This window comes from Cynara cardunculus, unplaced genomic scaffold (genome assembly GCF_001531365.2).
Source record: "Cynara cardunculus var. scolymus isolate 2C unplaced genomic scaffold, CcrdV1 Un_Scaffold_2661, whole genome shotgun sequence".
Lineage (NCBI taxonomy): Eukaryota > Viridiplantae > Streptophyta > Magnoliopsida > Asterales > Asteraceae > Cynara > Cynara cardunculus.
This window is the reverse complement of record NW_020201175.1, coordinates 22,395-35,527: the sequence shown is the minus strand read 5'-3', so window position 1 is coordinate 35,527 and position 13,133 is coordinate 22,395. Positions and strand designations below refer to the sequence as shown.

General features: G+C 36.8%; 3 protein-coding genes across 9 annotated transcripts; 1 reads left to right on the top strand and 2 right to left on the bottom strand.

Moving 5' to 3' along the window:
- The first annotated feature begins 819 nt into the window (after positions 1-819).
- LOC112503181 lies at positions 820-2,582 on the top strand. Its single transcript, XM_025107246.1, has 5 exons — positions 820-926; positions 1,010-1,204; positions 1,272-1,421; positions 1,547-1,630; positions 1,746-2,582. The coding sequence occupies exons 1-5, from the start codon at positions 825-827 to the stop codon at positions 2,175-2,177; spliced, it is 963 nt and encodes a 320-aa protein (XP_024963014.1). The 5' UTR covers positions 820-824; the 3' UTR covers positions 2,178-2,582.
- Positions 2,583-2,940: 358 nt separating this feature from the next.
- LOC112503180 (growth-regulating factor 7-like) lies at positions 2,941-4,580 on the bottom strand. The gene is made up of 4 exons (XM_025107245.1): positions 4,445-4,580; positions 4,114-4,312; positions 3,681-3,993; positions 2,941-3,588 (listed from the first exon to the last, which is right to left on the bottom strand). The coding sequence occupies exons 1-4, from the start codon at positions 4,559-4,561 to the stop codon at positions 3,072-3,074; spliced, it is 1,146 nt and encodes a 381-aa protein (XP_024963013.1). The 5' UTR covers positions 4,562-4,580; the 3' UTR covers positions 2,941-3,071.
- A 51-nt stretch (positions 4,581-4,631) lies between these two features.
- LOC112503182 lies at positions 4,632-12,180 on the bottom strand. 7 transcript variants are annotated; one of them, XR_003067874.1, is made up of 11 exons: positions 11,957-12,180; positions 11,802-11,852; positions 11,457-11,673; positions 11,280-11,378; positions 11,117-11,172; positions 10,404-10,467; positions 10,005-10,174; positions 9,547-9,790; positions 6,444-8,423; positions 6,325-6,355; positions 4,632-4,761 (listed from the first exon to the last, which is right to left on the bottom strand). XR_003067874.1 is itself a non-coding variant. In XM_025107251.1 (8 exons), exons 3-8 carry the CDS (start codon positions 11,514-11,516, stop codon positions 9,694-9,696), a joined length of 546 nt encoding a protein of 181 aa, XP_024963019.1. In that variant the 5' UTR covers positions 11,517-11,673; positions 11,802-11,852; positions 11,957-12,180; the 3' UTR covers positions 8,723-9,693. The 7 variants fall into 7 exon arrangements, 5 of the variants coding, with proteins under 5 accessions (XP_024963019.1, XP_024963016.1, XP_024963015.1 ...); XR_003067875.1 differs by lacking the exons at positions 4,632-4,761; positions 6,325-6,355 and having other exon boundaries at positions 6,875-6,890; positions 7,207-8,423; XM_025107251.1 differs by lacking the exons at positions 4,632-4,761; positions 6,325-6,355; positions 6,444-8,423 and having other exon boundaries at positions 8,723-9,790.
- Positions 12,181-13,133: the final 953 nt, after the last annotated feature.

Here is a 13,133-nt window from a genome sequence, read left to right as displayed (position 1 = left end):
TCTGATACCAATTCAAAATAAATATCCCCTACAAAACAGGTAGAAGACCTTTTATTCAGCAAAACTAACTGACCACTTCAAAACACTTCAATAATACATAATTAATAATACATAGTTGGGTTTCGGTATGAATCAAAGTTATGGTAAAAATGAAAGATAGCTATTTTTGGATCAATTATAATTAAAGAAAATCATTAGATCAGTTTTCATTGTAAAATATAATTTATGGATTATTTTACAGTCAATAGTTATTCTTACACTTTGATGTTTAATGATCCATCATTCAATTTTTAATTAGGTGCTATATAAATATATATATAAATAAATGGAAAAGTAAAGTGGAGGATCCTATGTTTAGAAAATACAATACAAAGCAAAAGAGAGTGGAAGAGTGCTTTAGCAGAATGATTAAAGTAAGTAGTAAGTAGTGGGTCATGAAAGCTATCTTTCATTTGTCTTATTAAACACCACCATTTTAGAGTCAAAAGTTTCTATAAATGCATATCATTAATCAATTTCTTACCTTGAGCTAATTAATTAATTAATAAAAGTGAAATTAATGATGATATGCATGCAGCTTTCTACGTTTATCGAGATGACATATATGCTTACTTTCAGATGCTCTGCTCTCCACCAACATTCTGACACACCAACTCTCCATCAATGGAGTAGTCATGGAATCTTAATTCATTCATTTCTTTAACTATCATATGATATATATATATATATATATATATATATATATATAACTTCAGATATATATATATAGCTTAGCATTGTCTTCAGCTAGACGACATAGTAAATAATATATGGTATGGTATGGTATGGCAAGGAACGATCGACGGAACTCCTCCTGGTTAGATGCTGTCAAAAAGGCTTTTACCAAACACACACCCAAGAATGAGATGATCAAACCAAATCATCAGGCAACCCTTTTTATGCATTTGCCATCTTCCATCTTCCATTCATTTATTACTACTAATAATCATATGTATGTATATATGTGCAGAAGAGAAGCAAGCGAAGATGGATTTTCAAGAAAAGTGGCCTTGATGAAACCACCACCATAATACTTCACCATGAATCCATCATTAACCCCATTCCTCAAACAGATCCCATCTCCCACTCCCACTATTCTACATCTGAAGATCAAAAACACAATGCTGCTGCTCTTGTTATTCAGACGCTCTTCAGAGGATACCTGGTATATAATATAGGCTATGAATTTATAATTATCAATTTTTGAGAAATAACACTAGTGATTTACTTAGGCAAGGAGAGCTCTTGAGGCACTTAAGGGGGTGGTGAAGCTACAAGCGTTGGTAAGAGGTCATAACGTAAGGAAGAGGGTAAACATCCGTGTCCAAGCTCGACTCTCTCACCACCGTAGAAACCAGATCTCAGATCACAACTCCATCCATGTAACAACTTCATTTCTACCTACTTAATTTTCTTTTCTATATCTATAATTATTAATTAACTAATTACTAATGCTACAATTATTAATCATAATTAATTAAGTTTTTCAATATACATATGTTTGTAGACCAGGAAAAGGAGCGCCGAGCGGTGGATGGAGGAGATCCAAGCGATGTTACAGAAAACTCAACTAGCTGCTCATCATCATCAGGTTTCATCTGCAACTTTTAATTTACTTCACATATATATACATGATAATAGATAGTATCTTCAATGACTCATGTTATAGATTGCGGTGAAAATGAATATACATACATACATACCAGGAGTTTGACCAAGACTGGGAATGGGACATGAGTAGAAGATGTCAACGTCGTTCCTTATCTCCAAGCTGCAAAACATCACAAAATCAACCACATGCCTCTTCTTCATCTCCATCTCCATCATCACGAATATCAGGGAAAAGACATAGCTTGCCAAGTTACATGTCTGCCACAGAATCAGCCATGGCAAGAATTACTTCACCAAGGCAGAGCAAGTGGAGCACAGATGTGAAGAAAAGCACGTCATGTGCAAGGAAACGACTGTGTTTCAATAATGTATCTCATAAAAAATACATGAATTCGGATGGAAGCGAAGTGGAGGAGAAGTTGATGAGTGAGAGAAGGTTAAGTATATGTAGTTGCAAAGAGAGAAACGAATCCGAATCCGAATCCGGGAGGCCTTCAATGAGTGAAGAGAGCAGGTGGTTTAGATGAATTGTTTGTATTTAGGTTCAAGAACCCACTTACTTGCAACTATTTTTATCTTGGTATAATTTGTTTGTGTTTAATTAGCAATGACTTATAATGTCAAAACAGATTCTACTGATTCAGTATCACTTAATCTAATTGAATAATATACATATATGTAAAGAAATATTAATGGGATAACAAGTATGAGCAATCTCAAGCGTTGGTGGGCCATTTAGAATGACTACATTGGATTTAGGCTTGCAACATATGATACGAGATCACAAAGTCTAAACTAAAAAGAAGGTGGCTCAACCTCATATATCATGCCATTAACAAATGACTGATTTACTTGTATAATAAATAATAGATTGTTGGTTCAGACCTAATCTTGTCCGTCTCTTTTACTTAACAAAATGACTTGTTACTTGGGTTGGGTTGGTGAAAAAGTTTCACTCCAACAAGTACTACTACTCACATATGTTGTGTTTAGGGCAGGCTCTACACACAGTTTCCTTTTGAGATGGACAGCAACAGCAACACACAACACAGCTGTGTAAGAAAAGAAAAAGATGAAAAGAAAAGAATCACTTCACTTGCTTACCAAGAATGCCCTTAGTATTTGTTACGACACCTCTAATACAAGTCAAGAATAAGAATCCATGGGAGGGAGGGTGTGAGTGGGGGCATTAATATTATACTTGCAGGAAGATCTCCATATCTTTTCCGGACAGAAACTGGACCACATCCAACCAACAATTGAAACAAGGGACCATCCTTTCCTTTCCAAACACTAAACCTTTATTTCTTTGCTTACCCTCTCAACATCTTATTTCTTTTGCCCACAAAAATCTACACTCCACAACAAAAAACAACACGAAACAAACATTGTTGAACTTGCAAAAAAGTGGATTAAATTTTTCAAGTGAACCATTGGAACGCCACAATGTCTGTCGGTGTTGAAGAAGCTGCAACAATTGCGCTATTACAGACACTACTATCGGAGACTGATGGCATTGTTCTCTGTAAAACCCCAGATGGGGACGACCCTGCTGGAGAAGTTGGGATTGAACAAACACCCACCAAACTTGGTCGCAACACCTCGGCCAGTGGACCACCGCCACAAGAAACAGGGCTAACCAAGCCTGAAACTTTGCAAACGCCCAATTCACCGAATCCATTGTTCCCCAAAGCCATAGCCATAGACAGATCTAGAGCCGATGGCGAAAGATCCCCAGATGAATCCTTAATCACAGTGGATTTGTTGGTCGACCAAGCATCAATAAAATCTCTTCTTGGGGTTTCAGAGAGGAGATAATCGTGGGAAGTCCCAAAATCCGTAAAAGATGGCTGCTCTTCCCCAAAATCATCATTGAAAATGGAACGACTTGTCTGCATAATCTGTCGCCATTGTTGTTCCGTGCTCCAATCCGAACCCCTAAAAATTACATTTCAGAAAAAATTGAATAAAAACCCAAAAGAAGAACCTAGAGTCGAGGATTAATAATAAATAAATAAAAACAGACCGACCTTTTATTGGATTGCATATCATCAAGAAACAATGAAGGTTGGGTGACAGAAGGTAAAATCGTAGATCCGGCAACTTTGCAAGGGTTGGAGTGAAGTGATGGAGTCTTGTTGGGAAGCAAGGAAGAGGAAGGAGAAGGATTCTTGGAAAGTTCCACATGCTTTCTTGAACGGGGACGGCCTCTGTGCATATGGCGGTCACAGTATTTCTGATTAGGTGCCACATCTCTTGAGCACCTCCATTTCTTGCCGTCCGTTCTCTTACACCTGCCGGGCTCTAGATCTTGTTTGGTTGAATACCGTAGCTGGCTCACCACTGTAAAACATGACGGGTTTTATTTATTTAAGTTCAGTATATATATATATATATATATATATATATATATACACACACACATACATAAAGATGAAAAATGAGAATATTATTTATTATTACATGGAGAGCGGGAAGCAGAAGCAGCAGCAGCAGCAGCAGGAGGGAGATTTTGGATGATGGGTAAGAGAAGTTGGTAAGGAACAGGAACAGAAGCGACCATGTACTTGTAGATCATTGCTTGTCTTTCAAGTTCCTTCCACTGAGCAGCTGTAAATGGAAACCCCAATGTTGCAGCCATTATTATACAACCTCCTCCTGTCTGTAGAAACAGAAACAGAAACAGAATCAGAATCAGAATCAAAATGAAAACGAAGAAGAAAGAGAGGGTGATGAATTGACTTTGGGAAAAAGGAAGAAGCTTTATATTAATTAATAAATAAATAGATTTTACCTTGGAATTTGAAGGCGGTTGAGGAATTAAAAATGTCAACAGAGGCTTAGGAGTAAAAGAAAGAAGGAAGAAAGCAGAAAGAGGTAGAAATAAGGGAGAGAGAGGGATGATGATCATTATCACTGGAGCTGCACCCCATTACCTCGTTTCAAGGGATGGTGGGTCCGGGACCACCGTTTTGTTTGGATCAACCTCAACCTGCACCTGCACCTCCATCTCCGTCTCTCTTTCAAAATCAATATTATATATCAGGTATTAGCTGGTGATGATGATGAGGGTCGCTGTACAAATTTATTTGCCTCAAACGTCATCTTCCCCTAAATTCAACACATATACCTTACGCATCACCAACTTGTTTTCCTTTTCAAACCAACTTTCTATTCACAATACAATATTCATTTTAAAATACAAAGGGATTAACAAGTTTTAAATACAAATCAAAAGCAACACTTACATTAGAGAATAATTAATTTGATTTTGTGTGAATCCAATCATGCGGAGTGTTTAATTTCAATCAAAGTTACAAGATAAACATAAATACTATATTTAACATAGATTGAAGAAGATGGTACTTTGATAAACAGGGAAGCTACAGGTGTCTGATGCCCGGGAAACAAAGGGATTTGTGCCCCCCTCATTCCTTTCCCAATGATACCACCGCTAAGGAAACAACACCCACACCCTCACCCTTTCTTTAACAATTCAGATATATATTATTTTTTATTACAAATTCAGAGAATATGGTCTTATTAGATAGGACGGTCCCCCTCTTCTACTCATGAAAACTACAACTCCCTTCCTTCTTTTATTATTATATTTAACTTTAGTATCGTTAACATCTCTATTCGTCTTATCCGCACATGTTTTCAGCTTCTTTTACTTAAAAGTTCCATATTTACTTCCAAATACACTCTCTGCTGACTATTTACATAAGCAAATTAAATGACTAGCCATTCCAACCAGAAACGATGCCCTTCACTTTCTCATTCATCTTAACCACTTCACTTCAGTTTAGTTTAGATTGCTTCAATCTCTCACTCCTTGTCAATGTCATCTACTGTTTTATAGCATACTAGCACCATCCAATCCAATCCAATCCCACCTAATATAATAAATAAATAAAACCTACAAAAGAGATTATTTCATCTAATGTCTTCACCAAATTTCGCATCACCATCCAGAATGTCTCCTGTTCATCCAAACATACAAACACTTCAATCTACCATCAAAACCCGCCTTTCTTTTTCATCTATATTACTTCTACATTCCATTTTCAAAATCATCTCTGCTTATCGTTGAGGGTGCATACATGAATTCATTGTGTACATAGTACAAGCATGAGACTCCAAACATAAATAAACTGTTCCAGCTTTCGGCCAGACTTCAATAATTAAACACTCACCACCCACGCTTACCTTTTTTAATGGTGAGACTTGAACCCAAGAAGGTGAGTTTATCGGTTACTACTCAGACAATGGCCCTTTGGTACCCTCACCTTATAGGGAAAGATTCCCGGTCATCAAAATGGTATTATTAGTAAGCCTCTCTTATCCAATAAGCACTATGCATGTAAGAGTCACCACCCTCACCGGGTAAAGATTCTCGGTCCTAAGTTAATTGAGGCTGGTGACTTTTACCCGGTTACCATTGGTAAGCAGCCCCTTGCTTGCATGTGAAAACATACAAGCAAGGCCATACTTCAATGAAAAGTGTTTTTTTTCCCAAATATCATAAGAAAGCAACAGCAACAGCAACATCATGGGTCCTTTTTCCAAGGTATTCATCCCCACTATAATCCCATGACTAATAAAGAAACGACAATCTTGTTGTCAAATATGACATTACTGTATATTTAACAAAAGTTTGAACTTTCTACTTACATCTTCTGAATTCGGCAAAGCCCCACCAGATCTGTCACGTGAAAGCAGCCATAATAAGCTTCATCGTCATAAACAGAATGATACAAAAATAAATCCTTTTGAGGTCCTAGAAATCTCACCTTCCAGCTGCTTCCAGAAACACGGTTGATAGCCTTACTTTGAGAACTGCCTACACCACTTCTGTTGGCAATTGTTCTCCACGTACCATTTGCCAGGTGTACAGAAGTCTGGTGATGACTAATTTCTGGGCATTAAGGTCCATTTGATCATTGTGCTTGCTAAGAATTCTCACACTTGATATGCTTCCCACAGCATTAGATGAAACACCTAGAAAGTTGATTCTGCATTCCCAATAGTTGTCTCAATGAACCTGCTTTTGGCCTTCACAGAACTTAAATTGATGGATGAGACCTTCTTCAGACATGATTGGGAAATTGGAGTGACGGCAACTGAAGGCAGTAGGATGACTTAGAAGTCATTGCAGCAGCTGCTGCTGCAACAGCGGCAGCACGAACCTTCACATGAGCTGCCATGGCAGCAATAATTTCTTGTGCACCCTCTCAAACCTGAATATGGTCCCTTTCAATGAAAAACAACTGAAACATAAAATGAGATCTGGCTACATGCCTATTAATTTAGTCAAATTTTGACAAAAAAAAAAGAGCCAGTATTCAATTAATTTTTAGACTTAATAGTCAATAAAATCAAGTGATGATAATTCACTATCAGAAATGCTTCTCTAACAATGACTAAGAGCTTTAAATTGTGCAAGAGAAAATGAGATATTGCAATTAGTGTGGAATATTACTTTTAAAGGATGAAGGAAATATGACCGATTAAATAGAAAAAAATGAACTCAACAGGCCAAAAATAAGAACTCACTTCAGCATGAACTGCCAGGAAATCATCAAGTTCTCCAAACTTCGTCTAGTAATCAGCCCAATTTAGAGGGGAAAGCATTTTGTTCAGCCTATTCAGAAGCTGCCATACAACACAAATATTTTTTCATGTGACAAAAGATGACCCTATGAACAGTGGGTAGATATGTTGTTACAAGCCTTGACTGTCATGTGTGCCTGAAGAACACATGAACATACAGACATTTGACACTAACTGTATCGCTAATTCCTATTCTTCCAGCGGAGTTGGTGGTATTGTTCGAACAACACAAGCAAGCAAAGATTCTTCATCAAGAACTGTCTCGGCAATCTTCCCAACTATCGATGACCTACGCTGCCCAATACCAACAAAAAGCCATCGGAAATTGGGGTGCCTGTTATTTTATTCTTCATGGATTCGCTAAACTACGAATAGATTCAGTTGCATTCGTAGGAGGACTGATATTATCTGTAGTTGGACTTTGAGCCTCACCTCCAAGATTAGAAGAAGCGTTTGCATCGTTCTCCAAAAGTAATCCAGACAGAAAATCAAAATACTAGAACATAACAGTCTGGTTGGAAAATGCATATGCTACCAGCATCACAAAAAATAAGTTAATACTAACATGCTCATTGTCATGATCAGAATGATTCAAGTTAATAGATCCCCGAAATTGAGAAGAAATATGTTGCAAGATCTGCTGTGATTGGGGTTCTCCAGTGTACGTATTGTCTATTGACTCGTGAACCTGAAGAAATTGATGTGATTTGGTGATGGGTCCTCCAGCATTTGGTGATGGAACCACAGAATGGGATTCCGTTCCTTGACTGATATGAACATCAGAATAATCAGATAATTGTTGGTTTATGATCTCAACAAATTCTGATCACTTTGAGACGGGTGGTGGTCATGGTTTGAAATATGGAAACCATCTGATAAAGCCTTAAAAACATAAAAACAGACAAGAAAATCAGATAATTGTTTTAGACAGGCAGATTATATTTGCCCACACCTGTTGATTTTGCCAGCTTTCGAGAGAAGAATCTGTAGGTATGGAATGGAACTGGCCAACATGAGAATGAACAAGATGTGCATTCACATTTTGGGGTACTCCCTGTTGATGCATAACATATGGATGCAGCTGTCAGTTGTCCTGGCGGAAGAAAAGTTGACATTCCATGTAATGATTGGCCCATTTGAGAAGCAGGGAATTGGTTGGTCTGAAAACATGCCACATACAACATGTTTAGATGTGGTTAAACCAGAGAGACAACAAGCCTGCCATCTAGTTGGTATATAGTAACAACCAAAAAGACAATAGCAACAAAAAGAAATTATTAAAAACATAATCCCAACAGCAAAGCTGTCAAAACTTACATGGGTACATGCATGTTTAGCAATTCATGTCATGCATTCATCAGTACCAGCAGGAACAGAAGAGCATACCAATTTCTTACCTGCTGGTATATATGATAATTTCTATATTACAAAATTCAAGCTTGATAAAATTATGCTCAAGTCTTCAAAACATTCACTTAATAGATAACCGACCCCATGTGCACAACATGAACACCGATAAACAATACCTTGGGGTCCAAAAGATGTCATGCAATTCAAAAAGAGGTCTGATAGGCAACTTCGTAATTGCCTAGCTCAATTATCAATTATTAAATCTAATGTTCCATTAAACATGAAGGGCGTATTTCATTGGGTGCAAATCAGACTTACAACCTAACAGGTGACAAAGCAAAACAGCCTCTAGACAAGATGACTAACAGAAAAGTGAATGTTGAGGCAAGGGTGTTGGCACACAATGACACGTAGAATTATAAATGACATATCCAGAAAATGGTCATGATGGCATCGAGTTGAGAAACCGAGACAACATCACCTGAGATCGTTCAGTCATCACCAACAAAACCTTAAAATGCAGAGGTAAGAACACAAATTTTGTGCCAAGAGAAAGACGCAAGAAAAAGTAGTGGTGAGCCTAGACTCACATGAGAGAAGCATAGAAGGATTTTTACAACCATAGACACAATAGGAGGGTGTACATAGAGGCTATTCATGTTCTGCAACCATAGACATTTGTCTCTTTCAAATTTGTTGGTTCCATTTTCAGCATATCCTAGTTAAACACTAAAGGTTTGACATTGGTGGTGTATGTTAAAAACCATGTTGCTACAGCAGAAAAAAGAACTAACAAACTAACTACACTGGAACATGCATTTTACAGACTCAGATATTTCATCACGACTCACCTTTTGACAATAGAAAGAAAACTAAAACAGACAGGTACATGTGTCTAATAGGCAATATAACACAGCAAAGAGCAACTCTTACCTGTGTAGATGCACTCCCAGTTGAAGCAAATGATGAAATGATTTCTGCATTCCGATTTTGAAGACCCCTTCGAAAAATCAGCAGGCGAGCTTCCCCCACTACTCTCCTGTTCACTTCCTTTGATATGCCAGAAATGAAAAGCATCCTTTAGATTCTTTTGGGTAGCCCGTTCATCATCAGAGTATGTGTCACTCCTTCCCCTTGCCTCAGAAAACTCATGCTGAAGCTGTTGCATTTCAGCAAACTGTCACAGATCAACATGAATATTACTAAAAAAAATCCACTCAAAAAGAAACATGGCACTGACAGCCAAGCAGAATATAGAAGAGCGACTTTCAAGGGTCCATTCAAATGTTAAAGAAATTTTCAATGATGTGAAATACAATGAGACGAACAATTGACAAGTGGCATCTGTGTAAAATTTAACTATCAATTTGTCACTTCTGTAACTTAACAACCTGTCTCTGACAACCAAGTTATACAGTTCCATGTGCTCTCGCAATTCAGCTTGCAGCGAGTGATTTGTAGTTGACTGCAAGACATCCATCTCTTGAGCACGTGTTATCCAAGCTTGCGCCTCCCTTATCTGTTCATCTTTATATATGATGGTTTCTTGAGCAACCCTGTGCTGAAAGAGAGCAAAATCATTTTAAAAGAGAAAAGTCAAAAAGAGCTTTCAAAGGCTGCTAGTCCATACTGCAACCAGAAACTATTCTTGCCATGTCTGGCTGGGGTGATTTGATCAACCACCCAAAGGAAATTCTCCTTAGGCCTTCAACTAAAGTTAAGATATAAAGGAGAGGACATCAACCAAATAAAGAGGCTAAGAACACCAGACTCTAGAGACACACAAGTACCTGCTCCTGCATTTCAATTAACTGTTGATCCTTTTCTTCTGCTTCAGAATTATCACACTCTCTCCTGCAAAAGCACATGACTGGATTTAAAATCATCAAACATCAAATACCCAAATCTGTGAAATGTAAAAGTAACGACTAGCGATAACAAACCAAAATAGTTGTTCAAGAAAACTAAGTGGTTTGCAAGGAAAGGCAACCCAGGCAGGGGATAATTGGCCTTATAAGACATAAGAGTGGAAATATGCCTTGTTGAGGCTTGTCTTACTGTGAATTTAGCTACTTCTCCAAAAGAGGGGAAAAAAACTACCTTCCCCATGCATTCAAATTAGTAAAGCCAATTGGGATCATTGGCGACAAGACTTTGTATAAGATTTACACGTGCAAAACACTGGCTTGTGTACAAGTAACATAAAAAAAACAATAGGTAAATGATCATGATCAATACTTTATGCAAGGTAAATACATTCCCTGCTATCTCGAAAATAAAAAAAATTGATGAACAGGAAAATAAGCAATCCAAGCTATACATGACCAGCCTGAAACAGGAGTTTCAGCTAGCCTCATTAAATGCCTAACAAAAAAGGATCAAGTAACTGCAGTTTAGAAGTTGACAAGGTCAGGAAAAATAAATCCTAGAGTTGTTTTGAAGAGCCAAAAGTCTGATGTAAGAATTAGGAAGAAACAAATGGCATTAAGATGTAAAGACAAACCTAAACGTTGCCAATTCTTTGTTCTGTTCTCCTAAGAGGTCCTCTTTAGCCCATGCCTGTAACAATGGATAACAACAATTATATGTATGTAATATGTTAATAACAAGGTGAATTAGTTCAGCACCATATGAAAACCGTCCAGATCAAATCATCAAGTACAAACCGCTTCATGGTCTAATCTATTTGCATGTAGCTCTTTATCTTTATCTTCCAAAGTCCTATGCAAGTCCTGTATGCTGTTTTCCCTTTCATGTAATTGCTCCTGATACACCACACACTAAGTACAAATTCATGTGATAGGGAACATAACTTATGGACAAAGAAATTAGGAATTACACACCTGGAGTTTAAGGTTGGCAGCAATATGCTCCTTGATTTGAGAATCAAAGCGCTCCTGCATCAGCAGGACTTCTGAACTTTGCTATAAGACGAGCCTCTAAATCCTGAAGTTGTTCCCTTTGTTTGACAACATCATCAAGACGCAGTTCATGATCCGAACCACCGGCAACAGTGACTGAAAAGAAGTCTAGATCTAGCGATTCTCTACCCTGCTGCACCTTAACAATCAACGAAATCACACTTATGTATTTTCTACGTTGGTTGTGGTAAGTAAATAAAACACGCACCGAGAGAAGGGACGGGAGAAAAACCTCGAAAACAGGAGCACGAGAGAAGACATATTTACCTCGTATATCAGTCTCTCATCACCTTGCACCAACTTTGAATTGTCCAAATCCTGGGTGTAAAATCAACCTCATGCACATTATGACTAGAAGGAAACAATCCAAAACCCTAATAACGGTAAAGGGAAAAAGGAGAGCGCAATGGGAGAAGGCGTACCTCGTTACCAGGGTTTTGAAGAGGATGATCAGAAACAACACGCCGTTCTTTGCGAGACGAGGGCATGGGCATAGAAATGCCTCGTGGTGCGACAGCGACGGTGGCCGCCTCCATGAAAAATCGAAATGATGCGGATGATGTGTTCCAATTACGAGATGGAAACCCTAACCTTTCCAAAAATCCTAGGAGAACCAGATTGAATACAAGCAAAGGGTTTTGAGCAGGCAAGATAAAGTGAAAACGTTGACGACAGATGATGGAGGAAAATGTTTGTCAATGCGCTACCCTCCCACCATTTATACTCTCTCTCTCTCTCTTTCATTTTTACAATTTAATCTCACAAGTATAAGTATCTATATTATATTACTTAAAGAGTGCTCAGATTATTTTAATTATAATTTTTTTTATATATTTTAGTTTTTTATTTATATCTATATTATCTTATTAACCAAATTTAGTAAAAGTCTTAAAATCTTAAATTTTTAAATGACGAAAATACCATTTATACTTACTTTTTCATTTTTTCACCCCCTCCTCTCCTCACATACATTTACCCTCTCACAACCGATTTTTTTAAAATTATAATTTTAAATTTATACTTTATACCCCTATAATTAATTAATTAATTTACTTTACGTCATTTACTTTTAAATGTTGCATTTTAAACTTTTATCAAATTAACATACATAATTGTATATCAATTAAAATATGTTTAAAAAATACATTTTTATTTCAACAAGTTACACCATTATAATCGTCTCGTCAATACCTTCGAAATGAGTCCAATATTGAATAGTTTTTGACTTAATTATATTATTATATATCATATATACTGTGAAAAAATATTTTTAATATTTACGATTTATACTTTTATAGTTATTTATTTATATATATACTATATATTTTGGAGTTAGATTGTCCAAATTGCACTGTATAATATATTTTAAATTAATATGTTCTTGGGTTTTTTTTGAAATATATATATATATATATATACATGTATTAATTCAACCTTAATCTGAGTTTCTGGACAAGAAAGAGGGTAAGCAGTTGAAATTTCATTCTAAAACCCATCTTTTTTTATCTTTTCATGGCTTATGATCTATCAAATTTGTAGTTTTCTTTATTGGTTTTGAGTGTTTATCTTAAAACTCAAGTTTCTTGGTTCTTTGCTCTT